The 20,722-nt window shown below is 47.6% G+C and overlaps 2 protein-coding genes across 2 annotated transcripts in view; one reads left to right on the top strand and one right to left on the bottom strand.

Annotated features, from left to right (window-relative positions):
- Positions 1-2,853, top strand: part of C1s (complement C1s) — an 11,864-nt gene extending 9,011 nt beyond the window's left edge. The window contains exons 11-12 of the mRNA XM_028754505.1: positions 590-664; positions 1,493-2,853. Coding sequence (XP_028610338.1) covers positions 590-664; positions 1,493-2,289 — 872 coding nt within the window. The 3' untranslated portion in view covers positions 2,290-2,853. The remainder of the gene's footprint in view (positions 1-589; positions 665-1,492) is intronic.
- A 5,336-nt stretch (positions 2,854-8,189) lies between these two features.
- C1r (complement C1r) lies at positions 8,190-19,241 on the bottom strand. The gene is made up of 11 exons (XM_028754496.1): positions 19,071-19,241; positions 18,098-18,323; positions 16,241-16,433; positions 15,237-15,383; positions 14,952-15,148; positions 14,507-14,654; positions 14,193-14,314; positions 12,246-12,324; positions 11,773-11,928; positions 9,575-9,649; positions 8,190-9,116 (listed from the first exon to the last, which is right to left on the bottom strand). Coding segments are annotated over exons 1-11 (2,124 nt in total). The 5' UTR covers positions 19,073-19,241; the 3' UTR covers positions 8,190-8,337.
- Between the last annotated feature and the right edge of the window lie 1,481 nt (positions 19,242-20,722).

Here is a 20,722-nt window from a genome sequence, read left to right as displayed (position 1 = left end):
GAGAGAGAGAGAGAGAGAGAGAGAGAGAGAGAGAGAGAGAGAGAGAGAAGACATTGTCTTGTGGGATGGGGTCTGTACTCAAGATCATTCATGGGGAGTCATAGAGGCCACCAGCTTAGTGTCACAGTGCAACAGGAATTCCTTTACGACATCTACTTCCTGTGATCATCTGACTCTGCAGTAGTTATTTCAGATAAGATCCACAGGAGGGCAAGCATGGTGATGTAGGTTTGTAATCCTAGCCCTTGAAAGGTAGGGTAGGAGTTGTTCAAGGTGAGCCTGGGCTATCCTCACCTCTCTCTCTTCTCACTTCTCCCCTCCCCATCCCGCTCTAGTCTTTTGGAGATGGAGTCACATGGCTTAGGGCGGCCTTTTGTAGGTAGCAGAGGCTGGCCTGGATCTTTCTGCTTCCACCTCCTAAGTGTTGGGATTACAGGCCAGTGGCATCATTCCCGGCTGAAGGTTCTTTTCTAGATCATTTGATCTGTATCCCTGTTCAACATCCGGAGGAGCTGAGCTTTGAATACAGGGGGAGGGAGGGAGGAGAGACGCTCAGAATGTGTGTGACACGCTCCTTGTGTTATTCCAGCGGAGTATCGCTGCGCTGCTAATGGGAGCTGGGTGAATGACCAACTGGGTATCGAGCTTCCAAGATGTATTCCAGGTAATCTGGGCTGTGGTGTGGGTAGAAACCGGAGCTATACACGCAGGGAGTAAGTACTGCATGAAATTAGCTGTAACCCTCCCCAGAGAGAGCTTAGCCCTATCTCCCAGAGCTCAGCACAGTGAAGTGATAGTAACTCTGGACTGTGGAATTCCTTCAATGGCATCAAGTCAGGCTGATTTGAAGGGAAATACAAAAGCCTGCCAGCATCAACAGTTGGTGTCACATTAGTCACTAGGGAAGTGCCGATCAAACCATACTAACAGGTCTGGTGGGGTACACTTGTAGTCGCAGCACTCTGGATGCTGAGAAAGGATTGTGAGTTGTGAGACCAATCTGGACTACATAGTGACCACACACACACACATACACACACACACACACACACACACACACACACACACACACACGATGAGGACTTCATCTGAGTATCTGTTGAAGGTAGAAAGCTTGCTGCCATTATCTGTGTGAGGTTAAGAGTTTCCCAGCATTGGCTTCTAGTTGGGTTTTTGGCCTTATGGGCTAAGCTTGAAGCACACCTCAGAGGAGCTATGAGCCAAGCTGTGAACTGTAAAACACTAGCTCATTTGGATTTAGTCACTCATATAACCCTCCTGTTTAGCCAGACTCCACCATAAGTCTGCTTGGGGTTGGCAAAGGAGGTGTTTAGGTGAGACTAGGAAGAGTCAGATGTGGAGGTAGTTGACTAAAATTGATTAAGACATGCTGGAGAACTCAGTCACACATTGGGTAGAACATTTGAGTGGCTGGATTTTCCAGAGGCCAGGGTCGTTCCCTGCATCTCTCTATCTCCTTATTCTTTTCTAGTCTGTGGAGTACCCACCGAGCCCTTCAACATACAGCAGAGGATATTTGGAGGATACCCTGCAAAGATTCAGAGTTTTCCCTGGCAAGTCTTCTTTGAGTATCCCCGAGCTGGCGGGGCTCTTATCAATGAGTACTGGGTGCTGACAGCCGCCCACGTTGTGGAGGAAAACTCTGACCCGACGATGTATGTGGGGTCCGCGTCTTTGAGGATGGATAAATTGGAAAATGGCCAGAGGCTCGTCACCGAACGCGTGATCGTTCATCCGGGCTGGAAACAAGGGGATGACCTGAGCACACGGACAGATTTTGACAATGACATTGCCCTGGTTCAGCTGAAAGACCCCGTGAAAATGGGACCCACTGTCTCCCCCATCTGCCTGCCAGGCACCTCCTCAGAGTACAACCCCTCAGTGGGTGACCTTGGGATGATCTCAGGGTGGGGCCGAACAGAAAAGAGATTAAATGTTATCAACCTCAGAGGGGCAAAGTTACCCGTAACCTCTTTAGAAAAGTGCAAACAGGTGAAAGAGGACGACCCCAAAGCAAGGCCAGGTGACTATGTTTTCAGTGACAACATGATCTGTGCTGGAGAAAAGGGTGTCGACAGCTGTGACGGGGACAGCGGGGGCGCTTTTGCTTTGCCGGTCCCCAATGTCAAGAACCCCAAATTCTATGTGGCTGGCCTGGTGTCCTGGGGGAAAAAGTGTGGGACCTATGGGATATACACAAAGGTAAAGAACTACATGGACTGGATCCTGAAAACTATGCAGGAGAACAGCGGACCCAGGAAGGACTGAGCTGTAGGCGACAACACCCCTCCAGGGCACAGCAAGCTCCTTGTTCTCAGATTCTAGGTCGGTCTCATTATTTCACAGTGATGGAGAGAAGATGCAGGAGTATGGTTAACGTTGGACTTGATTGTCAAGAAGCCTGCATGGAGGCAGGGTTGATCACTGAGCCGAGTTGGTTATTCACTTGCTAGTGCTAACAGCATGGCGGAAACCCTTCTATCTTGCGCTATTCCACAGAGATGTCTTAACCGATTTCCCCTTCATTTAACCTGCTTGAAATTCTTTATTTACTTACAATAAAGTATGTTTCCAATCTGGTTCTGGCTCCACAGAAGGAGAGGGAGATTTGAGGGTATCACGTCCTGACTTCAAGCCTCAGCAGCTCATCTTTAACTCTATGCAGGCAGGGAACACGACCTTTTCTCTAAGATTTATTGAATACCGGGAAGTTAGAATTGACTACCTTAGTTTTCCTTTGTGAGTTCTTTCAATATGTTTCCTAGAAGTTAATTTTCTTGTAATCCTCCTTTGTATCATACAATGTAGCGACTTAGTAAAAGGGAAACTGAACCTTGTTGGTCTGCTTTTTTTTGTAGTTTTGGTTAGTCTGTCAGTCAGGTGGCAAAATGGACTGAAGTCTGTAACAAAATGTGTCAGCCAAAAGTTCAGAGATGCTTCCCTGACTCTAGGGAAGAAATCGGAAAACAAAACACCAAAATGAAACAGAGTCTCCTCCCCAAGAATGCGAAAGGACCACAGAATAAAGACATTTTGTGTGTGACAGGCTCTCACTATGTAGTTTGCACTGGCTTGGAACTCACGCTGTGGCCTGGAATTTACTGCTTCCTTCCTTGGTCTCCCTAGGTGCTGGGATTACAGGTCTATGCCAACACATCTAGTACGCACGTATGTGTTTATTGGCTATGCCGAGCACGGGGTCCACAGGCCTCACACATGATAAGCAGGTGTTCTACCTCTGAGATATGGGATATGTTATAGCCCTGAAACACAGCTTTTTTTTTTTTATAATAATAGATCAGTGGTTCACAACCATCAGAAAATATGTATTTCGAGTGGTCTTAGGAACCTCTAACCATAAACCATTATTTTTGTTGCTACTTCATAACTGTAATTTTGCAACTGAGTGGTGTCTCAATTGCTAAGACCATCAGAAATACGTATCTTCTGATGGTTGAGACCCACAGGTTGAGAACTGGTGTGAGAACCCCATCTATAGCCCAGGCTGGCCTCAAATGAGCTAAGTAGCCAAGGATGACCTTGAACTTCTGATCTTCCTGCCTCCAGTTTCTGAGTGCTGGGATTACTGGTGTACCACCGTGCATGGTTTATGTGTGCTGAGGACCGAGTTCAAAGGCTTCGTGAGTACCAGGCAGACACCCTGCCCATTGAGCTCTGCAGAAGGACAGCCTTGTAGAAGCTGCAAACAGGAGATGCATCCCTTTCCATGAGAGTGAAGGATTAAGAACAAGAGTCCCGGGCTGGAGAGTGTAAGCTTGACAACTTGTAAGTCCCATCCCCAAATCTGTGGAAGGAAAGGACCGACTTCTCAAGGGTGTACTCTGAACACACACACACACACACACACACACACACACACAAATAATAATGACAACAACAACAACAACAATAATAAATGGGGCTGGGGGAGGAGCTGGATGTGTACTTTATATTCCAGCACTTAGGGGAGGCAGAGATAGGTGGATCTCTGCGAATTCGAGGCCAACCTGATCCACATAGCAAATTCCAGGCCAGTCAGAGCTACATAGTTAGACCCTGACTGAAAACAACATAGAAATAATAATACATTTTTAAAAGGGAGAATCGCCAGGCAGTGGTGGCGCACGCCTTTAATCCCAGAACTTGGCAGAGGCAGGCGGATTTCTGAGTTCGAGGCCAGCCTAGTCTACAGAATGAGTTCCAGGACAGCCAGGACTACACAGAGAAACCCTGTCTTGAACCCCCCCCCCAAAAAAAAAGAATAATAATAATAATAAGAAGAAGAAAGGGAGAATCTGTGAGATGGCTAGGTGGGTAAAGGCACTTCCTGCCCAGCCTGGCAACCTAAGTTTGATCCCCAAGCCCCACAGGGGAGGACAGGATTGATTCCCAAAAATTGTCCTCTGACTTCCACATGTGAGCTATGGTGCACACATGTGTGGAAGCAGACACACACACACACACAAACACACACACACACACACAAACATGAAAACACGTAATTTAACATAATAATAGGGATGGAGGTTTAGCTAAGCGGTACAGTGCTTGTCTAGCATGCACAAGGCTCTGAGTTCAATCCCCAGCACCACAAAAACAGAAACAAACAAACAAACAAACAAACAAAACCCAGAATAAGACTCTGGGGGCGGGGCTTTGGATTGGGGGCGGGGCCTTGGCCTGTCTGCTTTGAGAGGTGACTTTCAGGACAGCTTTTGCCAGAGTGAACAGGAGTGTGTTTGGAGCTTATCAAGAAAGGACTCTGATCTTGCACAGAGAGAAATAGTTCAGTTCAAAAGTTCACTTAGACTGCAGGGTAAACACATCACTGGTAACCAGAATGGGAAACCAGTCTGCTGGGCCCCGGGGCCTGTTAACCCCAGCTGCTTAGGGAGCTGAAGCAGCAGGATTCGCATGCAAATCCAGGCAGGTTTATAGAGTGAGTTCAAAGTCAGTTTGGGCTATAGAGGTGGACTCTAGACCCCGTCTCACAAAGCAAAACACAACACAACACAGCAAACAACGTCATCATCATCATCAACAGAAACAACAACAGCAACCCTGGAGAAACAGGGCTGGAGAGACAGCTCAGCAATGAAGAACATTGGCTGCTCTTTCACAGGGTTCAATTCCCAGCACCTGCAGGGCGGCTCACAACTGTCTGTAACTCTGTCCCAGGGGATCTGACTACCTCTTCTGTCCTCCTCAGGGACACATGCTGCACAGAACATATGTGCAGACAAAATATCCCTAGGCATAAAGTAAATAAAAATAAAATATAAAAAACACTGGATTCTACTCCATAAAAAAGGAAAGAAGCCCACTGAGAAGCTGACCTGCGATAGAGAGATTCCTTTCTTTTGCTATTTGAGATAATAGCAAAAAGTGAAAAAAATGAGCTAAAACTCTATTGCCTCTTTTGTTTGAGCCAGAGTCCATGTAGTCCAGGATGGTCTCCATCTTCCTGCTTAGACAAGGATGTGAACGTCTGGTCCTCTTACCTCTGTCTCCCCGGTGCTGGGCTTAGAGGTGTGTGTGTCACCATGTCTGGCTTTAAGACTGACAAGTTTATAGAAAAAGTTGACATGTTTCCAGTGAGAAGCTCCAGTCTGCTTGGGCTTTTAGCTCTTACTCATGAGCTCAGGTACCTGTGAGGAAATTCCCTCCTTGCTGGCAAGGGTAGTGGTACAGGCTTATCACGCCAGACACTCAGGAGACTGGGGTATAAGGATCATAAGTTTAAGGCCAGCCTAGGCTGCAGTGTAAGTTCAAGTACAGCCCAGCAACTTAGTGGGACCATATCTCAAAATAAACACTAAATAAAGGGCTTCCAGAGAAAGTTCAGATGTGGCCAGATGGTCTGAAGACCTGCCTTTGTTTCCTGAATTTAGCATTACAGACAGGCACAGCGTCTGGGGAATCATCGGTTGTCCATCGGTTGTCTTTAGACAGAAGAAAATAGATCAGTGAATAAGCACATTAACCAGCTTTCCATTATTGTAACAAAATGTATGAAACAATCACTTTAACAAGAGGAAAGCCTGGGCTGGAGAGGCGGCTCAGTGGTTAAGAGCACTGGCTCCTCTTGCTGGTTCCAAGCACCTACATAGCTCACAATCATGTGTAACTCCAGTCTCACAGGATCCGGTGTCCTTTTCTAGTTTCTTGGGGGAACTGCATGAACACAGTACACATATGTACATGCAGGCAAAACACCCATACATGTTAAATAAAACTAAAAATGTAAAGGAAAGAATCCTTTTTTTTTTCCCTTAAAAATATTGTTGGTATACTGGGCATGGTGGCACACAGCTGTCGTCTCAGTTCTCAAGAGGCTGAGGAGGAAGAACTTCTTGGAGCACGAATTTGAGTTCAGCTTGGACATAGTAAATGTTGGAGTCCAGGAGTTGCCTCACAAACCACTTGAACACCGATCATGTCAGATAGGGACAGTTTATTGATCATATGCCACAGGACTGGTTGACCAGGGCCATGGTCCAGATTCGGGAACTGAAACATAACCCCAAGTTAAGATTCTAAAGTTTTTTTTTTTCCAGTGGTTTTATTTGCAGTTAGTAAAATTATATTATGAAAGATACAAAAAAATCATTATTATTATTTATTTTACAATCAGTATGCCATCTTTTACCATTATGGCTTAAATTTTCATTCTACTCAACAGGTGTCAAAGAATAATTTAGTCCATGCCTTAATAAAACAGTTAAAATATTTACAAATTCAATCAGAGCTCCGTGTTGTATGAGCCGGCCTTCTCAAGGCCCAGGGATTTTTTTTTTTAAAGCTGTTATGTCTGACTCAATACAATAATGTCATTTTAAATTTTTGCCCCTTATTTGAATACTATGGCTACAATCTAAAGGGGTTTTAAGCCCAAAATCCACAAACATCTGTGAAAAAGTATTTTACCAATCAGAATTTAGGGATGGGGGATTTCCTTAGACACATGTCTTTGTCGTGCACTTATCCTGTTCCCATTGGTTGGGGTATTCAACTGTGGAAGGGAACTTGCTTTGTCTAATATTCATGTCTTAACTTGTCAACCAGGCTGTCAGTTACCCACATACATTTCTCTTTCTGTCAAGTAGGATGTCAGTTCCCAGGGAGGTCTTGGGAACTTAAACTTTACTCAACCACTACTCAAAATGGAAGTCTTATTCCAAATAGTTTCTTATATTGGCACAAGTGTCTCTCTTATGCTGAGGTCCATCTCTGAAGCAGCCTACACCATAAAAGCTTATACACAGCTGCAGAAAGTGCTGTTGGGTGGTTGGTTTGGGGCCAAGCTTATTGTGGGTAACTCTATAAAACAGTTCTACTAACTTCTATCATGAGTGGTTTCTAAGGGCACAGAACATAACAGAATATGTAATCAGTCTTGGCATTAGAAACTTTCCTAGTAACAGCAGAAACATATGAGAAAGTTTCCTTAAAACAGCAGGCTGGCCAGGTAACTGTTACCACAGCCTTAATGTTTCATCTAGGCCTTAATATTTTACCTAGGTCCTACCAGTAAGAACTTGTCTCAGATGATTAGTGACTGAACTTAGAGACACAAACTCACACCACTCCTCCCTTACAGAAGATTTGATGATAAGCAAGTAATGCATTTAAAAAGTGTTAAAAAGAAAAACCATGACTTTCTTCATATTGTACAATCAAGACAAAATATAGAACGGTATTTTAGTTATGTATATATGTGTGGGCACGTGCAGCTGTTTGAAGGCTGAGCCTGGAGTTAGAGACAGTTGTGAGCCGTGTGACATGGGTGCTGGAAATCAGACTGTGTTTAAACTATGCAAGAACAGGCCATACTTTATTTATTTATTTATTTATTTATTTATTTATTTATTTTCTTGAGACAAGGTTTTTCTGTGTAGTTTTGGCTGTCCTGGAGCTCACTCTGTAGACTAGGCTGGCCTCGAACTCGCAGAGACTCACTTGCCTCTCTGCCTCCTGAGTGCTGGGATCAAAGGCGTGTGCCACCACTGTCTATTTAACAGTCCATACTCTTAACTGGGGAGCAATCCTCCAACTCTTTGTTAGCTTTAACCCTGAGCCTCAAGCAAGAGGACTGTATAATTTAGGGCAGCCTGGGCCACATAATCAAAGTATTTTGAGAACAAAACACAAAACAAAACACCAGAATGTTGATGGGATTATAGAAAAGAGAATTTATTCTATAGACTGTCTTCATCTGTGATTTTAATATGAGAATCATAGTGGTTACTAGCAATTGGTCAGATACCTTTTTTTTTATACACTACACCCTGGTTGCTGACCTAGTGAACGCTGGGTTCAGTTTTCGTCTCCCATCTCTTTCTTGATCCAGTCAACATAATTCAGTAACTTGGTGTAGAAGCCATATCCCTCACCACACCCAAGGCCCCAGGACACGATGCCTGAAGCCACCCAGGTATCACTACTGCGGTCCCTGACTACAAAAACACTCCCACTGTCTCCCTGGCAGGCGTCACTCTTTACAGCTGGGTCCCCAGAACAGAACATATTTTGAGAAAATACATCATTACTCTTTTTTGTCCGGAGCCATTTCTGGCATGCCTCTCGATCAGCTATAGGCAGTCGGACAAACCTGAGATCAAAAGCTATCTTATCTTCTGTTATCCCAAAACCACTGACATAACCCATGAGGCCTTTGTCATAGAAGGTTTCATTGTCTGGGAGACAGATAGGGAGGAGGTTAGGGCCCAGTGTGACGCTGTTTTCCAACTCCAGGAGAGCAATATCACCTTCAAAATTGTTAGGTTCATCTTGGCGGTAGTCTGGGTGAATGATGACCCTACGGACTGGGTGATATCCCAATTTTTCGATCTCTTCCACGTTTGTGTGGCCCAAGAAAACATGTGTTCTGGGATTGGCATCGTCATTTCCTTTGTGGTGTTGCTTAGGGTAGATAGTGTGGGCTGCCGTGAGGATCCAGCGGTCTCCAAGCAGGGCCCCACCCCCTCGCCCGTGGAAATTGGTGAACGCCTGCCAGGGGAAGTTGCCCGGACTGGCTGTCTCCCCTCCGATGATGCGCTGCTTCTGTGTCACAGGGTTGACAGGCTTCCCACAGACTGCAGAGAGACAGGATGAGAACCGTTAGCCCCAGGTCCCGCACCTTCTTCCCTCTTTTGCTCCAACCTTCTACCCTCCACCTCTGCTGCTCTTGACTCTCCTCCCCTTCCCCTCCTTCCCTCCCCCTGTACCTCTCTGTCTCTCTCTTCTTTATCTTCCTGTTCCCATAGTCCAGACTTCGGCCCATTCTTGGCTAACTCTCCTTGTTCTTACTAATTCCTTCTGGGAATTTCTCTCGACTTTACTCTCCGATTCCTTGTCTGTGTGAGCACTAGACCATGAGGACCAGTTTAGATTTTCTGTACTTCTCTCTTTTCTCCTGGGACACTCACTCTCGCTCCTTTTCCCTTACTCCTCACGGTGTTTCCCTTGGAGCTAAGGCATCGCCTTACTCTCTCTATGTACCACGCTCTTTCTCAGGATACCACAAACGACGTCTGGATCATCCACTCTTTACCTGGCAGACACCGGGGCATTTTCTCCCCCTCCTCTTCATTCTTCCAGATGCCTTGGGCTGTGCAGGTGTATATCCCTGCGGATAAAAAGAGTTAGGGTCAAGGCTGGAGGTGGTGGGCCAGAAAAGCAGGCAGCAGAGGCCATCGGACACTGAGGGTGTTACATAGGGGGTTGGAGGAAGAAGCCATCACAGTCAGGGAACAAAATAAACTGGTTCAAATCTATATGGATATATAGAAATGTTAAGAGACTCCATACACATATTTTGTCTTATTGTTGAGTCAAAAAAAATCAGAACACTTAGCTATGTATATTTGAGGCGGTGTGCACGTGTACAAGTAGATACCCTGGAAGGAAGCCATCTGAGCTTACCAGTGACTGGATTACAGATGTGTAGCAGGATTGCTGATGATAATGCCATGTCTTCCTTCCTGTATGTCTCTTTCCAGGATTTGTTATTAAGAGCAGGCTGACCTTAAATTTGCTATATAGCCCAAGCTGGCTCCAAAATCTCCATCCTCAGCTGTAGTCACACAAATGCTGGTATTCCAGGAGTGCAGGACCACACCCAGCAATAGCTACATCTCCTGATTGCTGACACTCTGCCATGTTAGTTGCTGAGTATTTTATCTGTATTATCTCATTTAAATATAGTGACACTTTTTTTTTCTGTTTTTCGAGACAGGGTTTCTCTGTGTAGCCCTGGCTGTCCTGGAACTCACTCTGTAGACCAGGCTAGCCTCGAACTCTCGAACTCAGAAATCCGCCTGCCTCTGCCTCCCAAGTGCTGGGATTAAAGGCTTGCGCCACCACTGCCCAGCCAGTATAATGACACTTTCAAGCATATATTATCTTCATTTTTAAAAATGAGAATATTAAGATTAAACCCTTCCTTCCTTCCTTCCTTCCTTCCTTCCTTCCTTCCTTCCTTCTTTCCTTCCTTCTTTCCAGTGTTAAATATGTGACTCAGGGACTCTCAAATGCTATGCAAGTGCATTATCATTGAGCAATATACTCAGTCTTGATTTTTTTTTAATTTAAAGAGAAATTTTAGTTAGATGTGGTGGCAAGTACCTGTAATCCTTGGGATATAGGGGGAGGAAGATTAGGTGTTTAAAATCATCCTTGGCTACACAGAGTGTTTGGAGAGAGGGAGAGAGAGAGAGAGAGAGAGAGAGAGAGAGAGAGAGAGAGGAGAGACAGAAACACAGACACACAGAGAGAGACAGAGAGAGAAATAGAGAAATAGAGAGAGGGAAGAAGAAGAGGAGGAGGAAGAGGAGGAAGAAGAGGAGAACAGAATATTAAAGGAGAACAGAATATTAAAGATACCAATGGGGCATGCTGGAACTCAATGGTAAGAGTGCATGCTTTGGATTCATGAGAGAGGCCCTAGGTTCACTCTCCACGACTATAATAAACCGACCAACCTTCCCACAGATGAGTTTGAGAATCGTTAAGTAAACCTGAATGCAAAAGATCACAACATGGCAGCCTGGGAGAGGGAGCACAGAGGGGGAATGTCACTGTACGTGTGGTGGTGCCCCGTTCTTAGTGATGGTAGAATGGGTGGCAATGGTTTTATGGGTATCGCTAGTGAGTGGACATGGTGGAGGCAGTGTTGATGCGGCAGTGATAACAGTGACGGTGGTGATGGGGATACTGGTTTTGGTAACGGTGATGCTGGTGGTGATGATAACGTGTACTGAAGATCAGTGTTGGTAATGGTGGTAGCATCTGTCTGGTGGTGATGTTGGTGTTGCCTATGGCTTTGATGGTGCTGGTGTTGGTGAGGCGGTGGCAACTGTTGGTGTTGGAAGTGACGATGGTGATGATGGTGGTATTGGTAGTGTGTCAGTGGTGGCTATGGTGGTATTGTGCTGGTATGGGCGCTATTGGTGGTTAGTGGACTGTTACTGGTAGTGGTAGTATTGGTAATGGCTGTGGTGGTGAGGGAAAACTGGTGGCTTACGAGATTCGAGTCTTTGCTTTTCATTGGCTTGGTGCTCTTTTCTTCAAACCATTAGGTTTTGTTTGTTTTGTTTTTTTTTTTGTTTTTTTGTTTTTGTTTTTTTGTTTTTTGTTTTTGCATTGTAATGTAGAATCCTTTATCTGGTACCCAGGATTCCATTGAAGAAACGTCAGGTGTCCCTCAGAGCTGAAAGAGGACTAAGGGTCGTGATGGACGTCAGTTCCTACCTCGCACGGACTCGCTGCTGCCGGCTCTGGTCTTCATCTTGTAATAGGGTTCATGGCAGTAATATTGGACACTGGCTTCGTAGGTGTTCATGCCTTTTGTGGTGATGTAGCGGAAGTCTCCATTAGGCAGGCTTCGGGGTTGCCCACAGTCCTTGACTTAAGAGAGAACACAGGGTTGTAAGGGAGTGGAGGACACCTGTGCAGAGACTTCAGTGGGGGTAATGAGGGGTCTCAGAGAGCCTCAGAGCAGAATGGTCAGTAGGGTGGACACTTGCAACAGATGGGGTGAATTCAGTTCTGGCCGAGCCCATCAGGCCTGAGATGGGGACTAAGCAGCTTCTGAGGTGGGCTATGAACTCAGAGCAAGCTACGAGGTGGGACCTTCGGAGATGAGGCGGGACCTTCGGAGATGAGGCGGGACCCTCAGAGATGAGGGGTCTTTCTCCCTCCCAGACAGCCAGTGTATGACTTACTCTTGCATCTGGGCATGGCACGGTGCCACGTGCCATCATGCTGGCAAACAGCTGTGAAGGAGAGCAGTGCCTGATTTCCCTGTTGAAGCGGAAGTTAGACGTGCCATCAGCACAAGGTCCCCCCACTTCCACGCTGCACCCTGGGTGTGGGAATGCGACAGCAGCTGTGTTCGTCTCTTATACCTCAGCTCCCTGACAGGCGTCCCTCCTCCTCCTCCTCCCTCCTCCTCATTCTCCCTAGCTAGTGCTCTTAATCCAGGGCTGCAGGTGGGATGCTGAGTTCCAAAGCAGAAAGTAACAGCAAGGCTAATTGGTAGATTCAATAATCTTCTTTTTAGACTCCTGCCTGTTTCCACTGGACTCCCTGCTCCCTCCCAAAGTGTAATAAAGACAAGTCAGGATTATGCTTTTGTATCAAAACAAAGACTATTTTCTAGAGAAGACCCAGGCTTCTCCCTCTTCCTGAAACGGTCTAACAGTCAAGGTTCTCCATCACATTCTCTCCCACACTGCAGTTTTCTTAAAGTCCAGGGCTTTCCCTAAACTGCTAGTACCTTCTGACCCTTTCATAGATGTTCAACATGGTGACATGGCAGGTGAGTGGACAGTTGGCACAGGGTCAAAGAGTGGCGTTCACTTGATAATATTGGAAAATTTGATTTTGTTTTTGAGACAGGGTCTTGTTATATAGCCTAGGCTGTCCTAGAACTAGCTATGTAGCCCAGGCTGGCCTCAAATTCATGGTTTTCTTGCCTGAGTTTCCACATGAGTTACAGGTGTAGGTGCCGCTGCCCTGGTTATGAATAACTTATTAAGAGCAAGAATCAGATGGGTCTAAGGGCAAATGCTTGTAATTCCAGCACTCAGGAGAGGCAGGAGGATAAAGAGTTTAAATCTAGCCTGGGCACCAGCCAACCATTCTTTCTCCCCCATCTACTTAACTCTACACCTCTGTCAGCCTGCAAAGCTGGATACAGGGCAGTGGGCCTGTGGTGAGACCACCAAGATGTATCAAGTTGCCGGGAGGGTTGGGTGTTTGTACTTTCTGTACAGAAGCCACCGTGTGATGCTGAAGAGGTTAGGATAGCTCTGCCCTCACGTCTGCTTTTACTGCTACAGTGAGTAATTACAGTGGTCCAACAGTGTTTAAACTTGGCTGCCCCTCCAAACTCCAATGGGTAGTTTTAAATAGTCAGGGTGCCCAGGCTATTCAGACTGACAGAATTAGATGCCCAAGCAAGGAGCCCAGACTTCAGTTTCTCCTCCTCCTCCTCCTCTCCCTCTTCTTCCTCCTCCTCCTCCTCCTCCTCCTCCTCCTCCTCCTCCTCCTCCGTCTCTCTCCCTCCCCTCCTCTCTCTTTCTCTCTCTCCTCTCTGTTGTTTCTTCTCTCTCTCTCTTTTTTTGAGACAGGGCTTCTCTGTGTAGCAGTTCTAGAACTCTCTCTGTAGACCAGGCTGACCTTGAATTCACAGAGATTCACCTGTCTCTACTTTCCTCTGTGTCCTTTAAGTGCTAGGATTAAAGTCATGAGCCACTACCATCTGGCTAAGACATCAGGTTCTTAAACAAACAAACAAACAAACAAACAAAACCCTGAGTGTTTCCTTTATGCAGGCAAAGTAGATTCTTTTTCTCTTCTTTGGAGTACCTGGCATTGAATCTAGGGCCACCTGCATCCTAGGCAAGCCCTCTACTGCTGAGCTGTATCCTCGGTCCTCCTTTTCACTTTTTACTTTGAGGCAAGATCTCACCGAGTCACCCCGGTTGGCCTTGAGCTTGCTCTGTAGCCTGAATGGACCTTGAACTTCAGTCTCTTTGATGTTTGCTCAGATCCGAGAGCAGACATCGATTCTTCCAGCCCCCTCCTCCATGGCTCTACTTGAGACCTGCCCATCTCTTCCTCCTGGGCTACCCACAGGATCTCTCCTGTCACCCCCAGTCTCTTACCTCCACGAGCTGGTAGCCTTGTTTGCACGTGACAATGAAGTAATCTCGGAACTGGTACTGAGGCTGGGGATCTTGGATGATGGTGAACTCATCCAGGGCCTTGGGTTGGGGGCACTTGATGACTGTTGGTGAGGCCAGAGGGCATGTTCTTGTTAGAGCCAGTGGTCCCCTCTCCCGTTTCCCTCATTACTGGCAGGCAGGGGAGGTGCTTAGTATCTTATTTTAGTTTAGGGGGCTAGAGACAGTACCCCAAGGTTTCATGCATGTTAGATACAAGTTTCCCAGAAGGCCACACTCCACCCTAAACCTCTCACTTTCTGTGGTATAGTGCAGCTTCCAGCCTCGGCTGTCCCCTGACTCATCCGTGAAGAACAGCAGATCCACTGCATTGCTTCTGGTGTCAAAGTCTGGAGGCCTTTGCTTTCCACAGAATTCACCCAGATTCTTCCCGCTAGCGTAGATCTGATGGGCAGAGGAGTGGAGACTGTGGCTATTTCTCCAGTGGGGACATTTTTGACACATGTTCACTTGGGTGGCCAAGGGTGACAGTAGAGATGGAATCCTACCTGGTGTGTGTTTTCAGCTGCAGGTGAAAAAGGACCCCTAGGACCCATTGGATGTTGTAGGGGAGCTATTCTAGACCTATTTGAAGCTGGCCAGAAATGTGTTCCTGTCCCACTCAGTCAGAGGTCCCAGGAAGAAGCAGGGACCGGGGGAGCCATGTGGGTAAGTGAAAGAAAGTGTAAAGTATAGCTGTACCTGGAGCTGGTCATAGGGGCAGTGTACTTGCTGGTGGTCATCAATTTCAAAAGGATCCAGGAACTTGAAGTGCACGGTGAGGCCCCTCTCTACCCGGATGCTGTAGTTGCAGCGTAGATCAGGTGGATAGGGCTGAGGGTATTCGAGGCTGGAGACATAGCCTGAGGGCTCCGTGTAGAGCTCACTGCTGCACTCAGCTATAAAAGCAGAACCAGAGGGGGCCTTTAGGGCTCTTAGGCTGGCCCAGCAAGCCTCTGCCTATCCCCCATTCCCACTCGGCCTCACCCTGGCAGGATTGTCCATCTTTCTGAAGCTCGTAGCCAGGACGGCAGGAACAGAAGTAGCCTCCCACATAGTTGTGACACAGGTGTTGGCATGGGGGCTGCAAACCCTCTTCCACTGAGTTGGGCTGGGAGGCACATTCATCAAGGTCTGGAAGGGATTCCAGAAGGAAGGGTTACGTTCCTGTCCACAGAATTCTGGGGTCAGATGTGCTACTGTTGTGCTGTCCAGTTCTCTGTCCAGAGACTTTTGTACTTTTTTTTCTCAAAGAGTCATGTACCAGAAGCCTGGAGACAAAGTCCACTTCTGGCCCCTTTACGTCTCTAAAGGTCTCCGGGAACTGCTGAGTCAAGATTGGCAGCAGAGTCCAGATTGTCAGACCCCATCTTGAGGAGAAAAATAAGGAAAGCTAGGCTTCTGACTTCTTTAGGTTCTGTTGAGGTTTGGCCAGTTACTCTGTATTGTAATGCTAAATACTGGTCCCTCTAGGTCTGGTTGCCCTCAGGGACTAGAGAAACCCCAGGTATACAACCCCAGGTGTGTGGCCTTGCTCCTTAATTTAAAATTATTGGTTGAATAAACCTATACCTGGGCAGCAGAGAGGTAGGTAAAGTTTTGGTTTCCTGGCTTCAGGTCTGAGAAGGACCACAAAGGAAGAGAGAGAAGGTGGAGAGAAGAGAAGACACCAGGGGGTAAGCCATCATGAGAATTACCCATGAGGGCTGGCCAGTCTGAGTCAGGGCAGCCCAGGCGGAACACCGCAAGTCATAGCTCAGGGTCAACAGGGAAGTAGATGGAATAGCATAGAAGGTAGATATCTGCCCTGCCCTAGCGCTGATTAAGGCTTATTATAAATTTAAAAGTTTTGTGTCTTTTATCTGGGAACTGAATGATCAAAGGGTAGAAACTCCTGGTTGAGACTAAGAAAGTACTAGGGCTCAGACTTGCCCCCTACCCACCCCTGTGGCTGAGGCCAGAAGGAAGGGCTGGCCTCGGGGAGCACTCACCCACAGCCTGGTAGTAGGCCAGGAAGCCCTTGTAGAACATGATAGTCCCATTCTCCTCGTTGGAGAAGTCTGTGTGAAAGGTCAGCAGCATCTTGTTTCCCTGGGATATGAATTCCTTATTTCCTGGGGGGTTGCCTAGGGGAGAATCCAGCTGTCCACAGAACCTCCCCAGAGTTTTCTTATCAGCAGAAATCTGTTGGAGGGAGGACAAGCCAGAGAAGCCCTGCTAAGGAACCTGGTCCCGTGTGGCAGGCCAGCGACGGCCCTCCCTGGATTGAATCATGATTTAATGTTCCTATCTGTCAGATCCGGCTGCTGTGCACACCCCAGAGTGATGCTTGTCGGTTCATCCCAGCCTTTCATTAATTTTGTTTTCTTAAGGTAGGATCTTACTATGTAGCCTAGGCTAGCCTTGAAGACATTTATTAATGCCTGTCTCTGTCTCTCTTTGTCTCTGTCTCTCTCTGTTTCTCTTTCTCTCTCTGTATTGAGGGACATGTTACAGGGGTGTACATGTGGAGCACAGAGGACAACTTGCAGGAGTCAGGTCTTGCCCTCTGTCATGGAAATCCTTGAGATTGAACTCAGAGTTGTCAGACTTGGAGACAAGGGCCTTTATCCCCTGAGCCATCTCGCCAGCTCTGGATTGTGACTGAACTTACAGTTCTGCCTTCGTCCCAACCGTTGGCTAACCCTTCACCTGTCATCCTGTGCCTGGTACATCATTTCTTCCCTGTTTTCTGCCCCCCACCCCATCCCGAGGTTCCGATCTCATTTCTTTCCTACCACTTCCTGTACCCCCCTTCCCCAGGAATCTTGGTCCCCAGTCACCTTTATTGTTCCTTTGTTCCTAGAGCTTGGGTCGATCACCTGTAGTCTCTGTCATTGCCTTCCTCTTCCTCCTCCTCTTCCCCTCTCCCCTTCTCATCTTCCTCCTTGGTGTTTTTTGACAACATGCTTTACTAAATGCCCTCTGCTTGCCTTGAACTCGGTATATAGCCCAGGCTGGTCTGGAATGTTCTAAGTCTCCCTAGGATCTGGGATCAGGACTGTGCTACCATGCCCAGGTTTTTGCTTATTTTGTTTTGCTTTCTACTTCATTGTTTTAAAAGCCGCGCTCCGCTCAGCCTCCTGATAGACCCAACCGAACATGATCGTACAAATGGCACTCAGCGGCCTCGGCACTGGCCAGCATCACCTGGTATCTTGGGTGCTTTGTCTCACAGATTCCGTAATTTCTCCAAAGCAGAAGACATTCTCCTTGCTAGCTTTGCTGCGGAATGCACCCCTCCCTCAACGCTGCAGACTTGTTGTGTCCTCTTTGTTGGGGAGGTGTGGTTTTCACAGCTTCCAGGCTGTTGCCTGGATCATGGTTTAATTGTGATAGTTTGTGGAAGGACACAGGCTCTGCTTGGATCCTGCTTTTTATTTTTACAGGATATAGAAAGATGAGGCCAAGAAAGAAACGCTTTGAAGGTTACAGATCAAGGGTGACTAAGGTCCTTGTCTTCCTTTAAGGACATGTGATATCTGTCACATGTTTCATTTCCTCGTGTTGCTGATGAGGTAGGTTGCCATACAGGGAAACTGAGGCACAGTAGTTTCTTAAGGTCTTATGATTAGCCATCTCCTAACTCCAATACACAGTAAAATCTCCTGGAACAATCTCCCCGCCCCTTTTCCCCATGAGTCTCACTGAGGCCTCAAAAGCCCATGAATACCTCCCCCATGGCACCAGAAAGTCAAGGCCAGCATTTCTACAGAGCTGCACAACCATGGGGTGCAGGCATACCGTCCAGGGTATTCAGAGCACAAACTTCCAGCTTTGTCTCCCCTCCCTCCCAGTCTGACACCTACCTTGACATAGTCATAGAAACAGCCTTCAGAAGGCTCCAGATCAAACTGCCAGAAGACTAGCTTCACTCTGTATCCCGCAGGGACAGTGATCACAGTGGTTGTCTCCAAGTCACTGGGGTAAGGCTTGGGATACAGAGGGGAGGTCACCTCTCCATAGAACTTCTGAGGGAGGTAGATGGAGCCCTCCACCCCACAGAACAGGGTCACCAGGAGGGCAAAGAGCCGCCTGTCAAGGAGAGAGGGGGAGTGTTTGTGGTGCTGGAGGGGTGCAGCACCCTTGCCACTCGGACAAGGGACGGGATGACTAAACTGCCCCATCATCCCCCATGCCCTGTGAATGGGAGCAGCGGCAGCCTCTGCAGTGGCAGCATCTGCGTCTCCCTAGGTCAGTGCCCAGTCCGTAGGTCACCGTGCTCCATTGTACTCCCCACCCCCAGCCCAAGAGCTGCCTCCTCTGTCTGCCCTTCTCTTTTGTCTCCTTTTCTTCTTGGAGTAGGACTGGCTTGGGACCAGCTATCTGAGGGTGAAGTTTTCCAGTGATGGCTCTGCAAAGGTTCCCAAGCTTTTAGCAAAGGCCCCTGGGAGAAACCCTTCATGATGTCTGAGAAACACACATGAGGGGCGGGGGCGCCCCGTTCTCTTCTCACTCAGAGAGTTCCCTCCCCTCACTATTACCCTGTTATGTGCACAGAGTCAGACCCTTAGACATGCCTCAGCTCCTGTCTGGTCTGGTCCCTGGAGGAGGGCTGATGACTGTCCCTGAGAAGTATGTGTGCTGGAGATGGGACTATAGGAAGGAGGGCATTGTGTTCCTGTTCTTTTGTTCCCTTTCTTTTCCTTTCCTTTCCTTTCCTTTCCTTTCCTTTCCTTTCCTTTCCTTTCTTTCCTTCTTCTTTCTTAGTAATGTGGGAGCACATTTACCTCCCATGCCCAACTCCTCCCTCCTCCTTTGGTACCCACCAGTCTTACTCACATGTTTCTAGGCCAGTATGTTTTGTGTCCTCAGCTCTCCTGACAGTCTTCAGGCACTGTAAGTTGAAGGAGAAAGTGGGCATATGGGGGAGGGAAGGACTGTGGTAGTGGAGGGGTGACCATTCCCGGAGGAATGTTGCAGGGAATGAACCATTTGCATAAACAAAAAAAAATCTCTGAGTTCCCAGTTTAGTTTTGTTTTTGAAATCCCCGTTGCTTGCTGGTGCCATCTGGTGGTCCACGTGGGGAATGGCCTGAACTTTAAGGGTCGGGGAAACGTTTGGTTTGGAGGGCCAGACTCTGGGGGTCTCTAAATCGGATTAACATTTCCTGGGAGACTTTCCCCGGGGACTGCTAGTTGTACTTTATTCGAGGTTCCTCGCCACAGGCATCGCAAGCTGTGGAAACCCTTAAGCCTTCCTATTGGAATCTCACAATCTTTATTCACCTAGAAGCGGCGGTGCAGGAGTGAATGGCTGGGGTTTAAGCGCACAGGGTGAGGTGAACTGGGTTGAGGCGGGCACCGGAGCGGGAAGACTGGTGTACTGGTGTGGGTGTGGGAGAGTTGCTATGTTTCAGGACCCTAAAAGCAAGAGCAAGGTTAGGCTTTGAGCCCCCGCCTCCATCCCTGAACTGGCTTGCCAGTGAACTTAGATCTTACGGAAGATTGGGCAGCTGCAGAGTGGAAGAAACATCTTTTCCTGGACCTCGGGTCAGCTCTAGTCCTCAGGGATACAATTACTTAGCGCTTCAAGCGAAGGGTGTGGCTGCGGAGGGAGAGTGACTCCGTCTTCTTAGGAGGGAAATCAGGTTCCCGAGGCAGCTGTGCTGTCCACAAGGACATAGCGTCCTGTTTAAAAATTTTGCTCCTGTGTCCTCAGCACCAAAAAATTTACGACACTTTGTTCTGTGGAGGCTTGGGCTGCAGAGCCGGCCCCCCAGTTCCTGTGGCATGTTCCTTATTAGAGGAAACTTCCATCCCTTTCCTCCCCCCCGCCCCCCGTCCACAAACGGAATTATTTGCATTTGGGGTCAGATTGTGAACTTTAAAGACCCACAAAGATGGAGGCAGCCTCCCACTTGACAGTGACCAGTTGTTTTGGAATGAGGCTGGAGAGCAGGTACACATAAGATGCAAAACCCACCAAGGTTTGGAAGGTTTTCCCAGCAGTACTGTGCACTGGAGCAGAAGCCTGAAGGTAGTGCCGGGGTGTGTGGGGGGGGAGTAGAGAGGTAGAGGGGGTGGGGGGTAGAGGGGTAGGGGGATGGGTTGGGGGGCGGGTTGGGGGAGTGTCCCAAGATTTTATCACAGTAAGGTCCATGGCCTTGTCACAGATCAGGAAAGACAAGTGATGACGGAGAAGGAAATAGACTAGATCAGAAGACAGAAGAAAGAGGAAATCTTGCCTAGTGGATTGCGTGTTGGTATCCTAAGAGCTGTGTGTGTGTGTGTGTGTGTGTGTGTGTATGTGTGTGTGTGTTGCATGTTTATAATGAAGGCAGAGGGATCAGGTAGCCAGAGGGTGGTCCAAGAAAGCAAATCAACTGAAGCAGTCTCATCCTCATTGCTTCTAGGGATTCTGAGGTCTCTTACAATGTCATGTGACTTGACTCCCCTTCCCCCAAATGCCAAACCTGGACCTTACCACCTCA

Source organism: Grammomys surdaster, unplaced genomic scaffold, assembly GCF_004785775.1.
Source record: "Grammomys surdaster isolate TR1022 unplaced genomic scaffold, NIH_TR_1.0 126013, whole genome shotgun sequence".
Taxonomy (NCBI): domain Eukaryota; kingdom Metazoa; phylum Chordata; class Mammalia; order Rodentia; family Muridae; genus Grammomys; species Grammomys surdaster.
This window is presented reverse-complemented; position numbering and strand designations above follow the sequence as displayed.

Excerpts from the sequence above, each read along its gene's own strand:
- C1r (XM_028754496.1), bottom strand. Across the intron at positions 14,315-14,506 it reads GCTGCACTATACCACAGAAA|TCATCAAGTGCCCCCAACCC; the intron begins GTGAGAGGTTTA and ends CCTCACCAACAG. Across the intron at positions 12,325-14,192 it reads AAGGCTACCAGCTCGTGGAG|GGAAATCAGGCACTGCTCTC; the intron begins GTAAGAGACTGG and ends CCGCTTCAACAG.